Below are 24196 nucleotides of genomic sequence, written 5' to 3'. Positions count from 1 at the left end.
TGCATATACAAGCTAATTAGTAACATGGAAAAATAGAGGAAATAGCTTAGCAAGTATACTATTTATATATTATATAACATAATTATATTATAATAAAGCATATAGAACATTGCATTGTATAACACTGTTATATATTATAATGTGTTATTGAATAAATATGATATAATAATATATGGACAGATTAAATATAGCATCATATAATATATGACATTCAATAGAATGCCATATATTACATATAATGAATATATAACAATGTAATTGTTTATAAAATGACAATATATAATTATATATTAGATATAATAAAATACATTGTAATCATATATTAATGGTATATATAATGGATACCTAGTTTAAAAAAATATAGGGAATGCCTGTGTTCTGTTTTGATTTCAGTTTGTCCTGAATGCCAGAGGCATCAGACATTATATACCAATACATATTACTCATGTTTCTGTTATATAACTGTATTTTATATATTACTTGTTATATATTATATAATTTAAGTTTTAACATATACTTTAATGTATATATTAGGTTACTATATAAGATACATTATAATGAATAATATCATAATATAGAATAATAGTTGTAACAATATAATATATGACTATATAAAAATACTAATAAGTTAGTGGCAGCTAGGTGGCGCTGTGGATAGCACAGGCTTGGAATTAAGAAGACTCGGATCATGAGTTCAAATATAACTTCAGACACTTATTAGTTGTGTGATCCTGGGCAAATCACTTTATCCAATTTGCCTCAGTTTCCTCATCTGTAAAATGAGCTGGAGAAGGAAAGAGTCATGATTCTTTTCCAAGAAGACCCAAAATAGGGTCACAAAGAGTCAGACATCACTGAAAACAATTGAACAACAATATATTATTTGGTTGGCTAATTCTTCCTTCTGTATGTTTTTCCATGTTACAATTACCTTGCTATAGGCATAAAGTAGGCTAAGTAAAGCATGAATATAAAACCAAGTTATAGGAGACCTACCAAGAGGTGAAAAATATACCTCAGACCACAAAAGTGAGGCTCATCTAGATTTGGAGGCTGTCTTCTTTGGATCCATTCTGCTAAGGAAGGGGGCTGGCATAAGCGACTCTTTTGGAGGAAGGGGCAGCTTCCCACCTGGCTCACCTGTGCACATTCTCCATTGCTGCTACCTCAGCCAGAGCAGCTAGGCTGAAGAACGCAGACACAGCTGGCATGTCTGGTGTGATACTACGAATCTCCTCTGCTTCCATGTTTTGTGAGCATTCCTCATTGCAATCTGTTTCTGTAGCTGATGCTTTAGGGAGACTACCCTGCAGTTGTTCCTTGGGTTTGTCATCTGGAACAAAAGAAAAATTTATCAAAAGAGGATTTAGCCCTACCTTCCTGTAGACAAAAGGCAGAGAAGATTCCACAGCACTTACTGTTTAAGGAGGTAACATTCCTTCCCCATTCCCCTTGATATATACTGAGAATATAATGGCTTATACAGATTCTCTTCTTCCAGAGCAACAAGGCTCCTTTATTAAGCCCAGTTACTCCCAAGAGCAGCATTATTCTCAGAAGCCGAGTTGAAAAGAGTTTAATCAGAAGCCAAATTGAAAAGAGTTTAAGAGATTGATCTGAGGCCACAGAATGGGTCAGGATTGGATTAGATGAGCCTGAGTTAAAATACGGCTCGAGGATCCTTCTGCAGAGGGACATACAGTCATCCAGAGACTACAGATGCCTTTGATGAAATCAGGATGTTAAGTCTGCAGTGGTTCCAAATGATTGGACCCTCCCAGAATTACTTTTAATTAATTAAATTGATAATTGTATTTATTAATTCTAGTACCCTAAGTTCTTTCTCCTGTCCTTAAGGACTTGATGTTACTTTGCCTTAGGGGAAAGGATGTTTGGCTAATACAAAGTGGTTCTTAAGAGCTTGGTGAACCTACTTCCCCTCTTTGCAGAGGACATGGTTGATGTGGTGGTTTGTTTCATGAGATGCTTATTTCTTTCTAAAGCTTTGTTAAAAGAGATAACTTGATGGGGAAGGAGGAGACCCCCATCTGAAAGCAAGAGTAGCATAATGTCAAAAAAATCAATAAAAAATAGGACAACAAAGACCTGGTTGAAATGCAACTCAAACATCTCTAACAGAAAATGAATATAATTTTTTTTTATTTATCATGTCTCTGCAGAAGAAGTATTTTTTTATCGGTTTTAAAGATAATTTTAAATGAAGGAGCAAGTGGTAATAGTCTTAAAGTGTCTATTACTGAAATATAAAAATTCCCTGTTACCTTGCTGCATAAAAATGGAAGCACCACCTAAAGACTTTGAGTTTTTAGAAGCGAAAAGTGAATCTTTACCACATCCTGCAAAGTTAAAAGTTCTAAATGAAAGAAAGCCCAGCATTATCATGTATAATACAGAAGAATAAGTCATTGAAATTCTTCAAGTAATAACACTGGCTTAAATCTATTTTAATCAACTCTTTGCCTCTCTTAATACTTAATTTTACTCAAATGGTGGTGCATTTAAATGTTATCCCTAGGAAACATGCTTTAAACATCTTGACTCCCGAGAAAGCTGTTAGGATGTTTTGCTGGGTGCTGAAAATCCATAAGACTATCTTTTTTTTTTTTTTTAGATTTTAGAATAGTAAATGCATGATCTGTATTATATCAGATATTATATCCCCCATAGAAAAACAAGCTGGGGCACATTCTCCCATAAATACCTACCAGACAATGGGAAGAATGACTTCAAACTTAAGAGTCTATTGAAAGTGAAACATATGTATAGAATAGAAATGGCAAAAAGAAAAATCATAACCCTTGTGCATCTTTTTCTTCAATCTACATGTGACATTCTTTGTTTGTGAAAGAAGTTATGCTCCTTGAAGTTTCCTCTCTCCTCGGGTGATTTTTTGATGTTTGTTCTTAATGTATCACGCTACTCTGGCTGTATGTATAATTTCTTACTGGTCTGACTGTCACCTTGACTCCAACTGGTTGCTACTGGGTCAAGCTTTTCCATGACAGTCAGTGGGGGAGACGAGAGAAGAGAAAGAAATTCTTTCCTTCATCTAAGAGTGATTCCCTCAGGGGCTTGGCTTCAACTCCAGAACTCCTGAAGTTGGTGTTCTCCAGTGGTCCATTGGTTGACTGATTCATTCAGCCAATCCCAAGATGATTCCTGTGTAGCAGCATTTGCCTTCATCTAATGGTCAAAGCAATGTAATTCTTTCTTTTAAAATTTATTTTAAATTTAATATATTTGTTTGTTACATTACAATTCCCAAGTAACTCCCTCCTTTCTTATCTCCCCTCCCTGCCCTAGAGAAGGTATCACTCAACAAAAGGATATATGATGTGTGTGTGTATAAATAAAAAACTGTGGCTTGCTTTTTTCTATTCTTTCTCTGGAGGTAGTCATACACAAATCATTCTTCAAACAAAATTTTTGTCGCTGTATATAAAGTTCTCTTCATAATTTCATGAGGCTCTTTCCATGTTTTTAAAAATATTAACTGGCTCATCACTTCTTAGAGCATAGTAATATTCCATCAAAATCATATGCCACAACTTGTTTTAGTCATTCCCTAATTGATGGGCATGACCTCATAATTTCCTGCTCTTTGCCACCACAAAGAAAGCTGCTATAAAATTTTTAGAACATACAGGCTCTTTTCCTTTTTCCCTGATCACCTAAGGAAATAAATCAAACAGTTGTATTTCTGGGTCAAAAGGTATACACAGTTTTTATAACCCTTTGGTCATAATTCTAGATTGCTCTCCAAAATAGATGGATCAGTTCACAATTCCAATAGTGTATTCATTTCCTTACTTTTCCATATCCCCTCTAACAGTTGTCATTTTACACTTTTATCATTCGAGCCAATCTGATAGCTATAAGATGATATATGAGTCATATAAGGTTTTGATCTCTGCATTCAAAACCTGTTCATATCTTTTCACTATTTATCAGTTGGGGAATGGCTCATATTCTTATTTGACAAAGTTCTCTCTATATATTTTAGATATGAGACCTCTCTCTGAGAAATTGTCTCCCTCCCTCAGTTTTCTGCTTTCTTTCTTGGTTACATTAGTTTTATTTTTATAAAATCTTTTTAATATATTCAAAATTATCCATTTTATATTTCCCAATGTTTTCTATCTCTTATTTATTGATAAATTATTCTACTGTTCATAAATCTTATAGGTAATATGTTCTATTCGTTTGTTCATAATATCTCCCTTTATGCATAGGTCATGTATCTATTTTCATCTTATCTTGATAAAAATGTAAGGCATTTATCTATATCTAAGTTCTGCCAGATTCTTTTCCAGTTATCCCAATAATTTTTGCCAAATAGTGAATTCTTATCCTCAAAGCTTAGATCTTGACTTTTGTCAAGTACAAGGTTATTATAATAACAATTGTTATGTCTGTTTTGTTTCATTGATGTTTTATTTCTTTGTCTGTAGCAGATAGTTTTGATAATGACTGCTATATAATACAATTTAAAATCTGATAGCTCTAAACTTCCTTCCTTTCCATTTTTCCTATTAATTCTTTTGATAATTTTTTAACTAATTCTTTCAAATGAATTTTATTATTTTTTTCTAGTTTAATAAAATAATTTTTATAGTTTAATTAGGATGGCATTGAATAAGAAGATTAGTTTATGTAGGGATGTTATTTTAGTTATATTAGCTCTGCCCACCCATGAACAATTACTAGCCCTCCAATTATTTAAATCTGACTTTATTTGTATAAAGTGTTTTATATGGGCTCATATAGTTTCTGAGTTTATTTTGGCAGGTATACTCCTAGGTATTTATTCTATCTATTTATGACTATTTTAATTGTGTTATCTCTTACTATCTCAGCAATATATAGAAATGCTGATGATTTGTCTATTTTCTATCATGCTACTTTGCTAAAATTAGTGGTAATTTCATCTAATTTTTTCATTGAATCTCTAGAATTTTCTATATATACCATCATATCTGTTAAAAGGGATTATTTTATTATGTTTTTGCTCATTCTTATTCATTCAATTTCTTTTTCTTTTCTTATTTCTATTGCTAGCATTTTCAATAAAAAATTAAATAGTATTAGTGATAATGGGCATCCTTGTTTTGCTCCTCATCTTATAGGGACTATAGTTAAAGTGGTTAATGTTAGGTAGCTGGGAACTACGATGACCCAGAGTACAAAATATAATGACCCACTGAGCCTCTCACAGTGTCTTTATACCTGAAGACATGTGCAATTCTGTAACTGCTATAGTCAAAGGGTCTAGAATGTGGGACAAATAAGAGCATCTGGGCAGTGTGGGGTAACCCATTTGGAGGATTACTGGTAGGGATGGACCAGAACTTCTGTAAGGCTTTAGATCAGACTAAGAAGGAAAAGTCATACCTAAAACCAGCTTGGAGTTAGTAGCTGAAAAGTCTGAACCTGGAAAACTTAGCTTGCAGTAAAGTGAAAACATGGTGGACGATGAGATAGACCAAATGTCCTAGTGCTTTTTAATTTTAGCATCTGCAGAAATAAATTAGCCAGCTTGGCTTTGTGGACCCTAGATGGGAAAAAGGAAAAATGTAGAGGACTACATAGTCTTGTATCTCTCAGAGAAACTCAGACATTCTCTTTTGAAAGAGCTGTGTTTGTCATCCATAGGATGACAAAATAATTTAGAGATCTGAACAGATCAGTTCCTAAAGAACTGTTAAAAAAAAGACCAAATTTGCTCTTAGGCTTATAGTAGATTTACACAATCTGTTAAAGTGGCTTGATGCAGAATACATCCTACCTCTATTGACGCAATACAGATTCATTTTTAAAATAATATAGAACTGACTTAGTCATTCCCTCAAAAACCCTATTAAATCTGGCAGGTTTTGCTGACAGTTGTTGGCTTCTTTTCTATGATCAAGGGCTACCCCACAGTCCCCTTTATCATTATAAATCTCACTCTCCTTACCCAAAGTACCTCCTGCTGGTGACACCCGGCCATCTGCTGTCCTGACAAGATGTGTGATCTTCGTTTTCCTTGCTTTCCTCTTTTGGCTGCCAACCAAAGGCTCTTGCATTGTTGTTGGCTCTGGAGTGTTTGGAACTGATGGGGCATCTTTAGTCTTGCGGGGAGGCTCAGTGGTGTTTTTATCTTCTGAAAGTATGGCTGAAATTGGCCAACAAAATAAGGAGTCATAAATTAAAACCAGGGGTCAAAACATGACAGACTATAGAAACTCATTCCTATTTTGGCCTATTTGAACAAGATTAATAGGTACACGTTTATCTAGTATTATTAGTAGTGAAAGATCAAGCCTGGAATATGTTCAGGATCTTAGAAAAGTAATTTGTAAGTGTTATCCACACAAAAGGAAATGTACTTTTTTCCCCAAGGAAAAAGTCTGCAAACTGTTTAGGGTTTTCTGTTTTGTGGCAAAGGGTGGCCTGGGTAAATTTCTCTCTTTCTTGAGTACATGCAGATTAAGGTAGTATTCATTGAACCAAAGGAGGCTACCATGTTTGATGCCATTACCTTCAAATGGGTTTGGAAGAAACTTGGTGTGTGGGGCCTCAAGCTTCTTTTCCTTTCTTGTCCTTAGGCATATCCGCATTCATTTAAGAGTTAATATGTTTGTAGAAAGAGAGAAGGGCCTGAGCATTCAACTCCCTTTTTTATAGATAAGGAAACTGAGGTGTAGGGAAGTTACTGGCCCCCGATCACACAAGTAGGGATGTGAGGAAAGCCTTTTGCAAACTGGAAAATGTTTTATAATTTTGAGGTATGATTGTCTCTCCTTTTTTTATTAATGTTTTCTACTTAGGAGGGAAGGGTAGGCATTGATTAACGCAGGGCAGGAGTCTTATATTCAGCCAAATCCAGCTGAAAATGTTTTTAATGGAAGACGGGAAAAGAAGCCACTTTCATTTTCACCAAAGGGGAAGCACTTAACAGTGTATCCATGATGCAGTAGTAATAAAGCTATGGTTTGTGAAGCAAAGGCTTTCTTCCTAATTTGGAAGGAAGAATGAGTTATTTTTCTCTAACAAAGCCATTTAATGATCTGTTTTCAAACATACACTAGGAGATACTATACAGATTGGTATTAATGATTTATAAATAATGGTATCAGAAGATTCCAGATTCAAATCCTCCCTTCACATATACAAGATATATGGACAAGTCATATAACTCTGGCCCAGATAATTCTTCTCTGACTAAAGAAAAAAAAACCTGGTTATTTTATTATTTGATTTTATGTTATTTCATACTGAGATTTTCCAAAAACAATTAAATCACAGAACCAGATGCTTCACTTTACCCCCAAATGAATAAAAAAAAGTTACATGTACATTTGGCTCATATTTAGAGCTAGTATTTTGCTGTCCCATCTTTTAAAAAAAAAGGTTTATGGGGGTGGGAATTGGGGTGAAGTGAGGAAAAAGGACTAGCAAATATATCTTTGGCTAATATTGGGGCAATATAATTTGGCTTTCCTAAAGGCAACGTCATTTTCATTGTCAAAGACTCAATGCTAGGCATGGAGAGAGCAAGGTGATCAGTTAACTAAAATGAGGATTTTAAAAGATGCATTTTGATTTTTCGTGGAAATAAAATTTGAAGATAACTGAAGGTATTATTGGAAGGAGTCTATAGAGGTAGAGAGAGGAGGAAGACAGAGAAAGAGTGAAGCACAAGTTAGGAAAAGAGTTAAGGGTATGTGTACGTGTGTGTGTGTGTGTGTGTGCAAGCACACACATAGGCCAGATTTCTTTTCTATATTTTATTTCTAACTCTCCAAAGAGTAAGTCTGTCCCTAGGGGAGAAGCATTATGAATTAACAAGGCCTTTAATTTTGAAAGTTACAGCATCTTATCCCTGAAAGTCTTGGAAGGCTAAAACAATTTGCATTTACTCCAACAGAAAAGATGCTAAGCAGAAATCACTCCATGATTTGAAGTTTGGCCTTTTGCCTAGATGTAGAGTAATGAGGAAATACAAGAAAATTCCTGCTCCTAAACAAATACTTTGGCAATGCTTTGAAACATTCTTGTCAAGCAAGTCACCAGAAATTGGAAAAGGGAAAAAAGGGCTCCTTTCAAGTTATACGTTTGGACCCAAGCCAAACAAAGTTCCCTTCACAATATGAGATTTTTATTTTCTGAGTGGGCCAATTATTTGGGTTTATAAAACTTAGAATTTCATGTCTGGGCTATCTAAGAGCAATATCTTTGTAGAGTTCATGATTGAAGAAAAAAATTTGGAAGGAGCAGCAATATAATAATAGCAGCAAAAAAAAAAATAAATAACAACTGCCTAAAGGAAAAAACAGACAATTTAGATGGGAATACACCAAAAGAAAAACAATCACTAGGCCAGTGTTGAAAAGTCAAGGCTTTACATAAATTTGAAGAAACTTTAACCAGAATTAACAGAAAAAAACCCCCACTAAATAACCTCCTTTGCATATTCATTTGTCCCCAGAGTTTTCTGTTTCCTAGTTTATAAATTAATTGCTCCCGTTAATCATATCAAGGATAAAACCAGAGATGTGTGTATGTGGGGTTGGGATGGGAAGGAGAAGGTGTGGCAACTGATACTTCAATATATACCACAGAGATGGCTCTTCAAAAGCAGCTTCAATCCTTTCTACTCCCTCAGAAACTCTAGAATTCATTGGGATAAACCAGTGACAAAACTCCAGGTAAATTAAAGAGAAACTTTTTGGAAGAAAACTTCTTAGATGGCTAAAGAAGAGGTGGCTGTGCTGGAAAAAATACACGTAGATGGTAGAAAGTAGCAAATTTTTCTCTTCCAACATTTTCATAGAAACCCCTGTCCTTTAACCTGAAACTGAGTGGCATGATCAATTCTAGGCAAGGACTGGGTTTGAAGAGAAATGTCAAGTCTCCAGTTTGTTCTGTGATTTTGAAACACAAGAAAAAAAGAACACTTTCTTGAGTTGGTGCTGGGCCAGCAATTGGGGGGCTGCTGGGTGATGCAGTGGAGAGTATGCTGGGCCTTGTATCAGGCGGACCTGAGGTCTTATCTTGCCTCAAATGTGACCCTGGTTAAGTCATTTATTCTCTTTCTGCCTCAAATGTAAAATAGGAATAAAAACAGCATCTATCTCATAGGGATTTTTTTTTTTGTGAGAATCAAATAAGGTAAGATTTGAAAAGTTCTTGGCACAGTGTAAGCTCTTACTGTTTGCAACTCATGGTTCCTTTTACTTTGATCTAGAGTGGACAGTGGACAATGGTAAATCTCACAGGTACTGGGTAAAACCAGGGGAAAGGCTTGGAATCAAAGGTAGCCACGGGCCATTGGTACACACAATCTAAACCCAGAAGCTAACCATTCAGACTGGGTCTTGGCTAGAAGATCTAGAAGGTAGCCACGACTCATAAAATATATATGTGATCAGTTAAAGTGTCAGTGGGCCAAGAATCAGGCAAAAAATGAGGAAATGGGAGATACAAAAGAACCAGAGATCAAAAAAGGCCAAGGGAGAATCAAGAAATATAGTTATGACAACATGAATAAGGCACCAGTGATGTGTAAAATATAAATTATATTTCTACTAATAAAAATATTATATTTATGAGGTTTATTAAGGATTATTAGAAATCAAGGACACAAAATAAAAACCATATGCCCATGACCGATCAGCCCATTCAAAATCCTCTCGTTTAGCCTACCACTATACTTGCTACATCACTGCAATGGAAGAGAAGAGAAGTGTGGGAGGTGTTACTGCCAGTTAAATACCAATTGTGATCTCGCCAACTGTGGGGTCTCAGGTAAGATTATAGGGAATTCTGGGAAATACCAAGGACTTCTGGGGATTGAAATCTAGGGTTCAAAATCTCCATTTTTAAATTCCCCCTGAGGCCCGAGGAAGACTAGTCTCTCCCATGCGTCTTGTAAACATACCAGCTATGAATTTACAACCAATAATTGCCAGCTGGGTGCATTGACAAAAAGCCAGTTAAGGGGCAGTCCCCTTTGGCATAAGAGTATACATACAAAAAAAAAATGCATTCAAACCCCATACAGTTCAAATCACCACATCCCAAAGTTCACTTTGGATCTTCTGGTGCAGCATGTTGTCTGTGTAGGCATCTTCGTGGTATCTTCTCCAAACAGTTCACTTTCTGGATTCAGAAAGTTAGCACATTTTTTAACCTAAAATTCTTCTCAAAAGGAATTTAAACTTTGCAATTTAAAATAATAATAATATTTACACATTCCCCCCTGAAGAGGGTAATTGAAAAACACAGGGATCACTCAGGGATGCATGGCTGAGTTATGAGGTATATGAATCAATTGGCAAGAGAAATCAAAAACATAAAAAAAATCAAAATAAAAAAAGATAATTTCTGGATGAAATATAGACTATCAAAGTCTTATGTATAAAAATTCCAAGTAAAGGAAAAAATTAATCTATAACAGGTCTTTGAATCAGGGCCCAATTAAAATGATTTAAGCATTTTCCCAATCAGTAGCCAGGACTACAGAAACTTGCCACATTATGAAAGACAGAAAAGGGACTAGATTATAGGAGCCAGGTAGGAGCCAAATTTGAGATACCTGGTAGAATGTGTGTGAATCTTAAAATTTCTCAGACTTGTGAATGTTAAAAATTCTCAGACTCTACTTTAGAACATTTGGTTAAGACCATTCCCCATTTTAAACAATGAAGGTAATTGATCAGGAATGTGAGAACTCTAACATTACTCCACCCATACTTAAGCATACTTTAGGGGAAGATAAAGTTGTAAACTCCTTACTGAACAATGAAAAGTACTTAACTCATACTTATAGTGAGGCAAAAGCCCTTAAGCTAAGTCTATTTTTAGATCTAATACAAAAAGGTGCTAAGTACCTATGAAGGTCAAATTAATCACTAAAAGGTCAGGCAACTTGCAAACTTGCAAGGGACAAGCTTAACAAAAGAGGTGTGAAGTTTTAGTCTACCCAGAGAAGTTGAGAACTAAAGAAGGTGTGAATTAAGAATGGTCAGTCCTTTGGAAAACGTCTACTGTGATTGGTAGATGTGAAAACTTAGGGGAGGCGACAAAGGAGAAAATTCTCTTTAAAAGGAGGTCAGAAAGGTCTCTGAAGTTCAATTCAGCTTGGGAAAGCTGAATTGGAGGGCTCGGTGGCTGAACTTAGTTGAGCTGAGGAGCTGAACTGGAGGGACTTTCTGAACACTAGATCTTGCTTGGGACAAAATCTTGTGGTGAGTTGATAAAAGACTGACTGATCTCTCTCTTAAGACTTAAGCCTAGGCTGGCCTAGCCCTTTTCCCATTATTTCCTCTTACTCTCTCTCTCCCTTTCCTAATTCCTTTATTTGTATTAATTAAAATCTCCATAAAACCCAGCTGACTTGGGTATATTTAATATTTGGGAATTTTCCCATGGCGACCACTTTATTTTTAATATAAAATCAAGACACAAAAAATTATCTTTATAGTTTTGGCAATTCAAAGTCTTGAAACCATATTTTCGCGGTCACAGTTTATGCCAACCACTCTTTTAACTGTTACATGTGGAACAAGGAAGATCTGCCTTTAATGTGGAACAAGGAAGATCTGTCTTTAACACATGTTAAACAGCCGCAACCTTGAACCCCAAACATGTTCAAGTCCTTTTGTCTTGGCTCAAAATTTTCATCAATTCCATCAGGATTGGTTGGTCTCTTTGATCTTGTGCTCAATTGGCACTATGCAGTTTAGCTTTGTGCTTCTTTGGTACTATGTAATGGCTCTTTCTGTATTCTCTTGTCCTGGAATCAGACAGAATCATTAAGCAAAGTCCCATAATTTTTTTAAACAATCAAGGGCATCATTTTTATAGTCTAAAGCTTTTTGGGTATGCATTAATGTTAGAACAAATGTATTTTAAACTTATATTACTGCAAAATAAAAAAAAAATTAAAGAAAAATCTTCTCAACACTGTTGACATTGGCTTCAAATACAAAAAGGAGAAAAAAATAGAACTCAGATACTATATTGCACATGCAATAAAAAAATCAAAGGGTAGGAATGTAAAAATGGAGATTTTGAACCCTAGACTTCAATCCCCAGAAGTCCTTGGTATTTCCCAAAATTCCCTATAATCTTACCTGAGACCCCACAGTTGGCGAGATCACAATTGGTATTTAACTGGCAGTAACACCTCCCACACTTCTTCTCTTCTCTTCCATTGCAGTGATGTAGCAAGTATAGTGGTAAGCTAAACGAGAGGATTTTGAATGGGCTAATCGGTCATGGGCATGTGGTTTTTGTTTTGTGTCCTTGATTTCTAATAATCCTTAATAAACCTCATAAATACAATATTTTTATTAGTAGAAATATAATTTAATTTTTACAGTTAAGAAGGTCTTGAATCTGAGGCCACTCGAATCTACATGGCAATCCTTCTGTATGCTTTCTGCTGATGTAAAATCTTTTTAAAATTTTGATTTTAATTTAATTTTTAATTTTATATTTATTCCAGGATAAGGGTTATCTGAGAGACAATACGACATCATAACTAGAGGACCAGTCTCAGTGTCAGAAAGACTGTGGGTTCAGGTCTGAACTGACTCAAATTGGCTACATGACTCCAGGCAACTCAGAATCTTTAAGTTCATGAGGAAACTCTTTAAGACGAAAATGTTGCAGAGCAAATGTCATTCTACAGTGGTAGGACTAGTTTCCTCACGGAGGGTCCCATATGCCAATAAAAACAGGTTTCAGAAGGACAGCCTAGTTAAAAACAACAAAAACAACTTAAAGGAAGGCCTTCAGGGCATGGGGTTGAGTTTCTATTGAGAATTTATTGGTAGAGGTAGTCAAAAAATTACACAGGTTAAGAGGGTAAGTTTGGGCTGCCTGCAATCTGTTTTGCTGAAGTGAGTCACATCAGGGAGATTTTATATCCAGAAAAGCAGGTGTTAAACCCTAAGTCTGAGGACACTTGCTGTGCAAGATTTTCCAGATTAAAATAGAATTAGAAAATGTTTAACAAAATAAATAAAAATTCAATACAATATAAAAAACGGTAATCTGTGGTTTTCTTAAGCCACCTAATGGTGGCTCTACAGGGATCTGTTTCTAGTTGAGTTGTACACCACTGAGCTAAAGGGGTGAAAGGCCCCTTGGTGGGCCTTGTTCAGGAGCTGAGTAGGTAAATTTGGTTGCAGTGCTGACAGTAGAATGAGGGTGGATAAAAAATAAGCACTGATTTCTAGTCACTTATAGTTTTGACCTTGCAAGAGTCTCACTCTAACATCCAGTGCTCCTTTGCACACAGAGACTGATACACTGTGGTGCAATTGAATGTAATGGATTTCTCCATTAGTGGCAATGCAGTGATCCTGAACAACTTGGAGAAATCTACGAGAAAGAACCTAACCACATTCAGAGGAAAAACTGTGGGAGTAGAAACAGAAGAAAAACAACTGCTTGATCACATGGCTCAAGGAAATATGGTTGGGGATATACATACTAAATGAACATCCTAGTGTAAACACCAACATGGAAATAGGTTCTGATCAAGGACACAAGTAATACCCAATGAAATTGCACGTTGGCTGCAGAAAGAGTGGGGGGAGGAGAGGGAGGGAAATGATGTGATTCTTGTAACCAAGGAATAATGTTCTAAATTGACTAAATAAATTAATTTAAAAAATAAAATAAAATCCAGTGCTCCTAAAGGAAAATGGCTCCATTTTGGCCTTATCCAGTGGAGAAGAGTTGAATCAAAGAGAGATAAAGAAAAGAGAAAAATATTTACAAGACTTCAGGCCTTAGAGCTGGACAGGTCCTTAGGACTCATCTTGACCAGCCATCTAATTTTATAGTGGAGGAAAAGGATGGTCAGAAAAGTGAAGGGGCTTTCCCAAGCAACAAACTCCATAAGTGGAGCAGCTAAGATTCAGACCCAGGGGCTTTTGCAGTCCAGTGCTCTTTTCATATACCAAATACTCCAGGGAGCATAGTCCCTTTGCTTGCCCAGTAACTTGAAAGTGGTGAGGACTGTAAAATAAAGATCTGTTTAAAGGGCAAATACATTTCAAAACAGAATGCAAAGATATCAAAAGAGTTGCACAGAAATGCAACAATAAACTTCGTTATTTTTTAATTGATGGTCAGATAGGGGAGGGAATGACATCTTTTCTTTTCCTTTTAAGGTAAATGAATGACTGTACATGCACACACAGTAGAAATGGGGAGTAGGAAATAAGGTTCCTATCTACAAATAATTAATAGCTAACATCTATATAGTTTTTACCATGTGTTACATTACGGATATTATCTCCTTTGATTCTCACAACAAACCTGGGAAGCAGGTGTTATGATTATCCTTGTTTCTGGATGAGGAAACTGAGGCAAAGAGAGGATTAAGTGACTTGCCCAGGGTCAGACAGCTACTAAGGATCTGAGACCATATAGGTCTTCCTGGCTGCACCAACTGTCTGCCATCTACTTTCAGTGATTAAGAGAATATGGAAAGTTACACAATTCTAAAGGCCAAGTCCAGAGATTTGGGGCTTTAATAAACTTAAATTTAACTTGATTTAAAACTTAATTTAATAAACTTAAATTTAAACTTGAATTTTTAATAAATAAAAATTATTTATAAAAAAGTCCACAATTATAATATATGTATATTTCAGGAACAAAAAGAACATTTAAAAGCCCTTGAATCAATATTAGGAACACAGCAAAGAGAACATCTTGCTTTCCAAACTTTGTTCCCCAGAGTGGGGAATATGGACTTTTTGAGAACCCCTCAGTCTCTAGAATGCTCTGAAGATGTGAATTCACATTGTAAATGGAGATTCAAACTCACATTGAAATTATGACCAAATCTGGAATCTTACTGCTTTAGGTTAGTCTCATAAGAGTTGAAACAGCACTCAGGTATTTGATGAAACATGAAAATAAATCAATGAAACTAATCTAACTCATCCTGGGAGGCATTAAAAATCACACAGCAAGCCCATTCAAAATGAAGGGCAGCAATTAAATGGCCTGGGTGCTACTGATCCTTTTTAGGAATTGAAATTAAAACCCCTGGCACTTTTTAATTTTTATTGAATTAAATGAAGGAAAGTAAAAAAAAAAAAGATTAGCTAGATTGAGATGCTACAATCAGAAGCAAGCCTGTGCTTCACTTTGTTTTAGCAAAGAAACTTAATTATAACTAAATCATACAAGGAGGGCAGTGTAGCTCAACACAGAAAGAGCTCGTCTCCTTCACATGCTTAGCAGGCAACTCCCTATGATCATAATGCAAAACAGTAGAGGAAATTTCCTCAACGGGAGTTCCTAGACTAGTGGTTCCCAACAATTTTTCCCTCAATTGCCTATCAACAACCAAAAAGTGTTTATGGGTTCCCTGAGCAATATGTTATATTTCTCGAAACATTCTGCATATATTTACTATTAAAGGCATCATTAAAATACTTTTAGTATGAACCCTTCAGACTACTAAACAGGAATCACTTCCTTCCTGAGGGAAATCACAGTTCTGGCCAAAAACAAACAAATAAGACAAATAATAGTTAAAAACTATGAATTCAAGAAATGGAAACACTAACAAGTCATAAAGCAGTTTTCTTAAAATATAAGTAAAGTAATAATGTCAGACTCTTTATCATTCATATTTCTAGTACTCTAAGTTTCTCTTTAAAGCCAGTCTATGACATTTTATTTATAGATGTACACATTCAGAAATGAACTAATCTAATTTAAACTGGAGCGATTATGGCAGGCAGGAACAGAGAAATATCTAAAAAATTAAAGCTTAATTTTGAGAATTTTAAATGTGTTACAAAGGGCTAGTTACTTCAATAGAAAGGGTAAAATTTGAATGGAAATCTAAATGCTGCACAGGAGAGGTGTAAAAGAAACAACGAAATTTTTGTTACCCACAACAATAGAATCAATGATTTTGAGCTAAAAAAAGACTTTTAAGGCCATCTAGACTAACTCCTTCATTTTACAGATAAGGAAACTAAGCAAGAGAAACTAAAGGATTTGCCCAAAATCACAATGGTAGTAAGTGGAAAAGTTTGGAATTTAAACTCAGATTCTCAGATTTCCAAATCGAATATTCCTCCTATATTGTCTGTGCATGGATAACCAAAAGTTTGGTTAAGCCAATACTCTTTTAAGTAACAGTTTTAAATTTCCTCTATCAGATTGCTAAGATTAAGATGACTAATAAATTTATGTATTTAGACAGATTTTGAAATTCACCTTCTATTACCATAATGTCTCCAGGAGACTTTCTAATAAGTAGAAAAGTGACCAAACAGAGAAGAAAAGGGTCTAAGTAATCTACAAATCAGATTTGTTGTTGTTCAGTAGTTTCAATTGTGTCCAACTCTTGTGGCTCCAATTAGAGTTTTGTTTTGTTGGCCAAGATACTGGTAGTGGTTTGCCATTTTTTCTCCAGCTCATGTTATAGATAGGAAACTATAGCAAACATAATTAAGTGACTGGCCCAGGGTCACACAACTAGTAAGGATCTGAGGCCATATTTGAACTCTGGAAGATGAATGAGTCTTAGGGACTTCAAGCCCAGCACTCGATATATTGCACCACCTAATTATATACCCTCCCCCTAAATAAACTAATGCTGAATGTAGTCTAAAAAATTACAGTTCATTTGAAGTTGCTTGTAATTTTTTTGGCTGTATCAGGAATGAATCAATAATATTCACTTTTCTTTGCATGTTAATAAGTAAAAATTAAATCTCATCAACAATAATAGCTTCCATACCAATTTTGAGAGCTTCACAAAATCAATTTTCTTTTGGGTTGAAGATAACTAATAACAGGAAGAAAAGAGTAGGAAGCTCTGGTTGGTGAATAACCTAATCAGGAGAGGCACAGGGACCATGAAATCATAGACTATTAGAATCCAGCATGATTGTAGGGAGCATCAAGTTCAATTTCTTTATTGGACAGTTGATATAACTGAGGCTAAAGGAAATGCACATGCTCGAGGTCACAAGACATTAGAGAAAATTTAGGGCTCTGTCTCGATATGTAACTGTATAGGTCATTGGAAATTTTACATGAGATTGCTATTTTATAAGTAAAATAATGAAAAAAGAGAGACATATGTTAGACACGAGCCTTCCATCTTATAGGACAAAAACAAACCTTGAATATTTTTCATGCTAATTGAAACACAAACACTTTTTGAGATCAATTTTAGGCCAATTTATACTTTACTATTTTCCTTATTGAATAAAGTAGCAAAGACTGCGAGGTTCTTGTTCTGTTCTTGTTCTGATTCTGCTACTAACTAGCAGTCTGGCACCAGCAAGTCCTTCTCTGAGCCTTAGTTTTTCCATTTGTAGAATGGCAGACTAAATGATCTCACCTTTTGGCTCTATTCTGTTCACAGAATTATAGGGACTAGTTAGAGGGAGTATTTTAAACAATCTTAAAAAAATAATATTGACTTATAGAGGCTTGGGACTTGGGTAGTAGAGCCATTTTAAATAGAATACTGTGATTAACTTTTTCATCCAGTGATTTCAGTCATGTCTGACCCTTCATTACCCCACTTGGAGTTTTCATGACAAAAATACTAAAATAGTTTGCCATTTCCCTCTCCAGCTCATTTTAGGTAAAAAGGGTTAAGTGACATGGCCAGGATCAGACCAGTAAGTGAGAGAAAATTTGAACTCAAAATCTGAGTTTTTCTGACTGCTGTCCCACCATTTAGCTGCCCTATAATTAACTTAAAAAAAAAAGAAAATGAAAACACAGTCCATGAACTTATTATTAAAATTTTTTATATCACTAAAGCACAGAATAAACTTGAGAGATGGGTTGGGAAAATGCTCCAAGTCTGCCTTATCAACTCCTCTCAATATAATAACAAAAAAACTCCACACATTTGTAATATAAACATTTCACCTCTATGCTATTCCAATTTTGAAAGCATCTAATTTCTCATCAATGTAGAAATTATTACAGTGCACTCTTGTTAAAAAATAATTAAGCCAAGAACTCCAATTAGCCTTCTTTCCCATGGGAGCTTAGTTTTTCCTTTCAAAATTGTGTATACATATCAGCTTTAGAAAATGAATTCAGGTCTAATGCTGACTGCAAGACCATATAACACTGATCATTATATTCTTACATATTTACATTCACTGGAATATGGCATTTGGAAGTTGACATTCCCTTGCTTCAACCTGAGTGAACTGAATGGGGTCAAAGGTAAGTTATTTATTTTACCCTTTACTGGCCTTTTCTAAAAATAATGAAAAACAGCAAAAGGGAAGCTTTAGACTTAATGTACATGGATACTTTAAAAAAATCGAGCTATAGACACATTCTCATAAAAATAGGAGTTTTACTTCAATTCATGAATCACCAAAATAATTCACCAACTAAAGGGGAAAAAAGTAATACTAGCAATGGATTCAAATAATGCCAAATCAATTTCATTAATTATGAACTATATGGTTAAGTCAAGGTCATGTTAACAATTTGGTCAAAGATTAGTTTGGAGGGAATCAACATTTATTTTAAATAGTACACATCATTTTTATTTCTTTTTTCTTCTTTTTTTAAAAATCCTTTCTAACTTCTAGACTCAAAGACAGAAGAGTAAATTGATCACAGAGCTAGGAAGTGCCTGAAGCCAGATTTGAACCTAGTTCCTTTCAATTTCAGGTCTGTGCCACTTAGCTGCACCCATCATTTTTCTACTTGAAAATAACTTATTAGTAGACAAAATAAAATGAAGTAACGTTTTAGCTCTTTGTATACACAAATATCTACATGCATGATTATATAGAGACAAATATGACACAGTCATTCAGAGTTAAGCAGCACAGAACATTAAGTCATTTAAGTATAAAACAAATTCATGGCTGGGCACGTTCACAACAGATCATGGCAAAAGTAGTGTGCAGTGGAAAGAGAGTATGAAATAAATGGAGGAGTCCAATGGGACCATATATGGGCCAGATGAGAGGTTCACATTAGGATTTAAGAGAAGGAGCCCAGTACAGTGGGGGAAGCATTGGTATAAGAGTAAAAAAACCTGGGTTCGAGTTGTGTTTCCTCCTGCCCATCTGTCCACCACCATTTTTCTAGTCATGTAAACATGGGCAAACCATGTCACATCTCTGAGCCTCAGTTTGTCATCTTTAATTTAGGATAATGGGACTCAACTACTTTCCTCACAGGGTTCTCACCTGTAAACTGTCAAGCATTATGTAAGAGTAAGTTAGTATTATTGCTATTAAGAGACATAAGATTTAACCATAAATAGAAATTCATCTTAAGATGGGTCCAGAATTAATTCAGAAACCCACTGAGCAGAGAGAAACGGGGCCAGTGCTTTAAGGAGAAGAATCAGCCTACAGAAGGATTCAAGGAGAATTAGAATTTGGAGGCATTGGAAAGGGAAATTTGTTCTGTCATAAACCATAGAGATAAGTCAAGAAAAGAACTGAAGTAAAAAATAGGGAGGGGAAAGAGCAATGATTCTGTAAAACACTTTTACACAAATATCACTTGTGACAACTGACAAAAGTTGGAAAAATGAGGTCAAGGAAAAGAAATGATAAAGGCATGGATGAAAGCTTTTTTAATTGAAAAAAACTGACAACGTGATCAAAGATGAAGTGAAAACCTGACTGATGCAAAAGAGTATCCATAGGCCACTCCCTTCCCCCCAAAAAATAATAATTGTAGGATCCAAGTCTCTGGTGCTGGGGTTTTTCTGAAGGAGATCCTTCTACCCAGTCAACCTTAGACCTTGGAGAATATTTTTACTATGGCCTAGCCAGGAGCTGATGAAGATGAAGCAAGCAAAAAGGAAGGAAAAGGGGGTGACTATCTGCACAGAAGAATGTATTCAGACAGAAAGTGTCCAAGAAACCTTAATGGAGGATGGAATTCACGAGTACCTTTTTCCGGAACATTAGGCTTCTCCTTTTTGTGCTTATATTTGCTGACAATTTTGTGGAATAGGTTCTTTTTCTGAGACTGGAATGAACCTACAGACAATATTAATATAAATACATTTTTAATGAGCAATCTTTTGTACAACAGAGAAGTATCTTGTGATCTCAAATGATTATACCACCCCCACCCAAATGGGCCCAAGGAGACATTAAGCTAAAAAAGAAGCCCCATTTTGTATCTTTATTTTTCTAAGGGAAGAAGAGATAGCAAATCTTTCCCTCTTTGGACCCAGAAAGGGTGAATATTTTTGTTAAGAGTTTATTGGGAAGAGATTTTCTTTAGGGCTAATACAGACTGGGCTTCCCCAAGCAGAAACCACACAGATGTAGGAAGTAGAATTACATCCTGTAGCTTTTAAGAAAGGCTGTTAGCAACACCAGGGCTTTACCCTGTAGTCCGAACAAAGATTCTGCTCATGAGAACAAATAAAACACCACAAAAGAAAGCACAGTGTGAGCGTAATCTTTCCTAGCTTGCTGAGGAATTATACTAAGATGACTCTTGGCTTTTCACAGAGAGCATGTTATCTTTTCAAGACATCTACAGACTGTATAATAACTGACAACTTTTTTCTCTTTAAAGTTACACTAGGGGCCTATTACAGAGAAGAAAGAATGACTTGAAAAATCAAAATGTTTGCCAGGTTTTTCTTTTTTTTGGGAAGATGGGGCAAAAAGAAGAGGGGAGAGAAGTTGCTGTGAAAATTTGTTGGGAGAGTCTTTGTTTCATCAGACAGTGGAGAAATGAGAATTTCAGATATAAACCAGAAAAAAATCTAAAGTAGTATTATTAGCTTCTCAAAAATAGTTACATTTTAATGGCTTGTTTGCGGCCATTCGCTTTTACATATGGTGGCCGTTACTGTATAGATGAAGTTGACGTTCCTGACTTACTTTCTCCAGATGTGGCGATATGTCTGGTTAGGGTTTGATAGAATAGAATGTGTCCATTCTTATTTTGAACAAGGTATGCAAGGGAAAAGGTACTGTGTCTGACACACATAAGAAGAATCTATATGTCAAGAATGTATGGTATGGCCATATTTGTATAGATTCAGTCAATATATTTCACATGTCAAAAAATATACTGAAGCATATTTTATGCTTTTGAGAAAAAGAAATTAACTCGATGATCAGTTTAACATGGTACTGGTGTAAAATCAGATTTTGTGTCAAGGAAGGCAGAAGGAAGAAGAGAGTTTTGAGATCTCTCAAGAGCTTTTGGATATTAAACTTTACTAAAAATGATTTAAAAATATTCTCTGGTAATAGTTCATAAGGAAGAGAAAGGGAATAAGCATTTATTAAGAATCTACTATAGGTTAGGCACTGTGCTAAGCACTTTGCAGATATTTGATTGTCAAAAGAACCCTGTGAAGTAAGTACTATTATGATCTTCATTTTATAGTTGAGGAAACTGAGGCAGACAGAGGTTTAGTAACTTGCCCAGTGTCACACAATAAGTAACTGAGTCTAGCATGGAAGTTGGTTCTTCCTGCCTCCAGTCCACAAAACTCAATTCACTATGCTATCTAAACAAAGAAAATGAGTTCTATGTTCATTACAATATAAAACAGAATTCCTTGACCATCTCTGTGTCATGGATCCCCTTGGTCCAATCAGTGAAACTTTCTGACCTCTCCTCAATTTAATATTTTTAAATGCATAAAAAACAGCAAAATCCTGGTTAACTGTTAACAATGAATCCCTGTGAAGTGGTTGCATTATGTGAATTCACTGCTTATCTTTACTAGGCTGGAACAAATAAGTATATTTTTAAAAATTTTAACTTTGAATGTTTCAAGTTCAAATACATGCAACTAGGCTATGGTACTATGGAAAGTTCTCATTTATATAAATTTTACTTTAGGTAAATCAGCATTCCCAACCCCCCCCACCTATATTAAGTTCATTGTTCTCCTCTCTCTCTGTCTCTCTGTCTCTGTCTCTGTGTCTCTCTCTCATAGCCTTCCCCATGCCACAAACAAACAAAAATACTCCCAAATAAAAGCAGAAAAAAAAAACTCAGAAAGACACCAGATTGGGGTTATGGAGCACCTCCAGTGCTGAGAGGAGACCTTTGTATGCTCTGCACTTCCATGTGTCTGGTTCTTTGTTTTCCCCCTCAGCCTACTGTGCTAGTCTTCATAAGTACCTCATCTTACCTGTGCCCTTGCTCCTCTATTCCTCATCCCTACATATCCTTGAACATTGTGCTAGATAACTTCCTCCACTGGGAGAGATCCCCTTCATTCCTGCCTCCCTCTACCCCTCCATGTCTGTTGACCAATTCAAATTATGCAAAAATCGCTTTATGTACAGATTTATGGAATGGTCCACTTACATAGAGTGAAAACTGTCTTTAATCAGTACCTTGTCAGAAAGAACAAAAAATTATGGAAGAACAAAAGTTTAGTGACCCCATGAAATCTACTCCTGGACCCACACCTCTGAACTAGAGAGAGATACGTAGCGGGTGGAAAATAATCAGCTCTAGAGTAAAGATGCAATGTATAAAAATAGGTAGAAAAATAATATAATGGAATGATAGATGAGACAGTGAAGAAGAAAAGGTTGTTAAGCATAACACCTAAGAAAAGCTGTGAGAATTCTAAACAGTACAATTTATCCAAGGACAATGCTAAAGGTGGATCTTGAAAGTTGAAACATGAAAAAAGATCATTAAGTGGGATTTTTTTAAGTGGAAGAGAATTTTTATAAACAGGAGAGAGAGAGAGAGAGAGAGAGAGAGAGAGAGAGAGAGAAAGAGAGAGAGAGAGAGAGAGAAAGAGAGAGAGAGAGAGAGAATCAATATCATTAGTTCCCTTGATTACCTCTTCCTTACTCTGTTGAATTCTTCAAAGATTCTACAGTTCTGTGACTCTTTTCCAACTCCCCTAATCAAGCCAAATTGCTCTCAGCATAAATACTCTCTTAATTCATGCCTCCTTTTTCAGCCTCTCCAGACCACTCTCTTTTTCCACTTTATAATGAGAACACAACCCTACTAAACTATTCTTTTAAAAGTGACTAGGGTTCTAATTTGTCAGATACATTGGTCTCTTCTTAGTCCTTATCTTGCCTGAAAAATCTTCAAACCATTATATTGTTGGCTAGCTCCCCTTTGGATAATCTTTTTACAAGTTTTTTTTGTTTTTTGATGCAAGACTAAGGTTACTTAACATAGGGTCCAAGGAATCCATATGTAGAATTTAGGGAGTTCATGAACTTTAATGGGAAAAATTATACCTTTCTTTCTACTATCCTTTGGTTTACTCTATAATCCTATATTATTTAATTTTATGTAAAAAATAATTTTGAGAACAGGTCCATTGGCTTCATCAGACTGCCAGATGGTCCAAGACTCAAAAAAAAAAAAGGTTAAGAATATGTGCTACAGACTAAGATTTTGCATATGCCATGCAGCTTGGCTAGAATACCCTGTTGCTGGTTCTACCTTCTAAACTCCTAACTATCCTTTTAAAAGTCTTGGTCTTTTATGAAGCCTTCCTTGATTCCCATACTTGAATGCTATCTCATTCTCCCTTGACTGAGTGTAACACTTTGTACCTCTACTATGATATTTATCATATCCTTGTACTACAAATATTTCTATACACGGGGAAGCTAGGTAGTACAGTAGTTAGGGTTCTACACCTAGAGTCTGGAAGTCTTGAATTTAAATCTGGTGTCAGATACTTTCTAGCTCTGGGAACATGAGCAAGTCATATAAACTTTTTTTTGTCTGTTTTTTCATCTGTAAAAAGAGTCTGAGCATGAAATGGCAAACCTCTCTAGTATCTTGGCCAAGAAAACCCAAATGGAGTCATAAAAAGTCGGACACAACTGAAACGATGGAACTACAACTAAATTATAAACTTCTCTAGATTTTTCATCCTTGGGTTTCTCTTCCCCTGACGCTCAATTTTATTGAATAAGCAATGTCTGAGTTCTGGCAAATGTGTCTGTTCTGTCCTCTGCCATCTAGGATGATGCCAAGTATTCCATTGACCTGTCTTTCCAATCATCAAGAATTCAGAGTAAGTGAGGTCAGGGCTGGAAAGGCTAGACAGAAACACACCAGCCCTATTTCCTCATTTACCAAAAGGACACAGTCATAAAACATCCGCCAAGCGTGTAAGAGTTAATGGCTTCATAAAAATGGAGTGAACATAATTCATCGAAAG

The 24196-nt window shown here is 35.5% G+C and overlaps 1 protein-coding gene across 8 annotated transcripts in view; it reads right to left on the bottom strand.

The window, feature by feature from the left end:
• Positions 1-24196, bottom strand: part of BBX (BBX high mobility group box domain containing) — a 251937-nt gene that overhangs the window by 10430 nt on the left and 217311 nt on the right. For 7 of the 8 annotated variants that reach the window (XM_056793423.1, XM_016433425.2, XM_016433424.2 and 4 more), the window contains 3 exons: positions 19953-20042; positions 5978-6175; positions 1141-1333 (listed from right to left, as the gene is read on the bottom strand). In XM_056793423.1, coding sequence (XP_056649401.1) covers positions 1141-1333; positions 5978-6175; positions 19953-20042 — 481 coding nt within the window. The remainder of the gene's footprint in view (positions 1-1140; positions 1334-5977; positions 6176-19952; positions 20043-24196) is intronic. The other variant, XM_056793425.1, reaches the window with a different exon arrangement.

Source organism: Monodelphis domestica, chromosome 4 (genome assembly GCF_027887165.1).
Source record: "Monodelphis domestica isolate mMonDom1 chromosome 4, mMonDom1.pri, whole genome shotgun sequence".
NCBI classification, from domain to species: Eukaryota; Metazoa; Chordata; class Mammalia; order Didelphimorphia; family Didelphidae; genus Monodelphis; species Monodelphis domestica.
The sequence above is the reverse complement of the archived record's forward strand: the minus strand, read 5'-3'. Positions and strand labels throughout refer to the sequence as shown.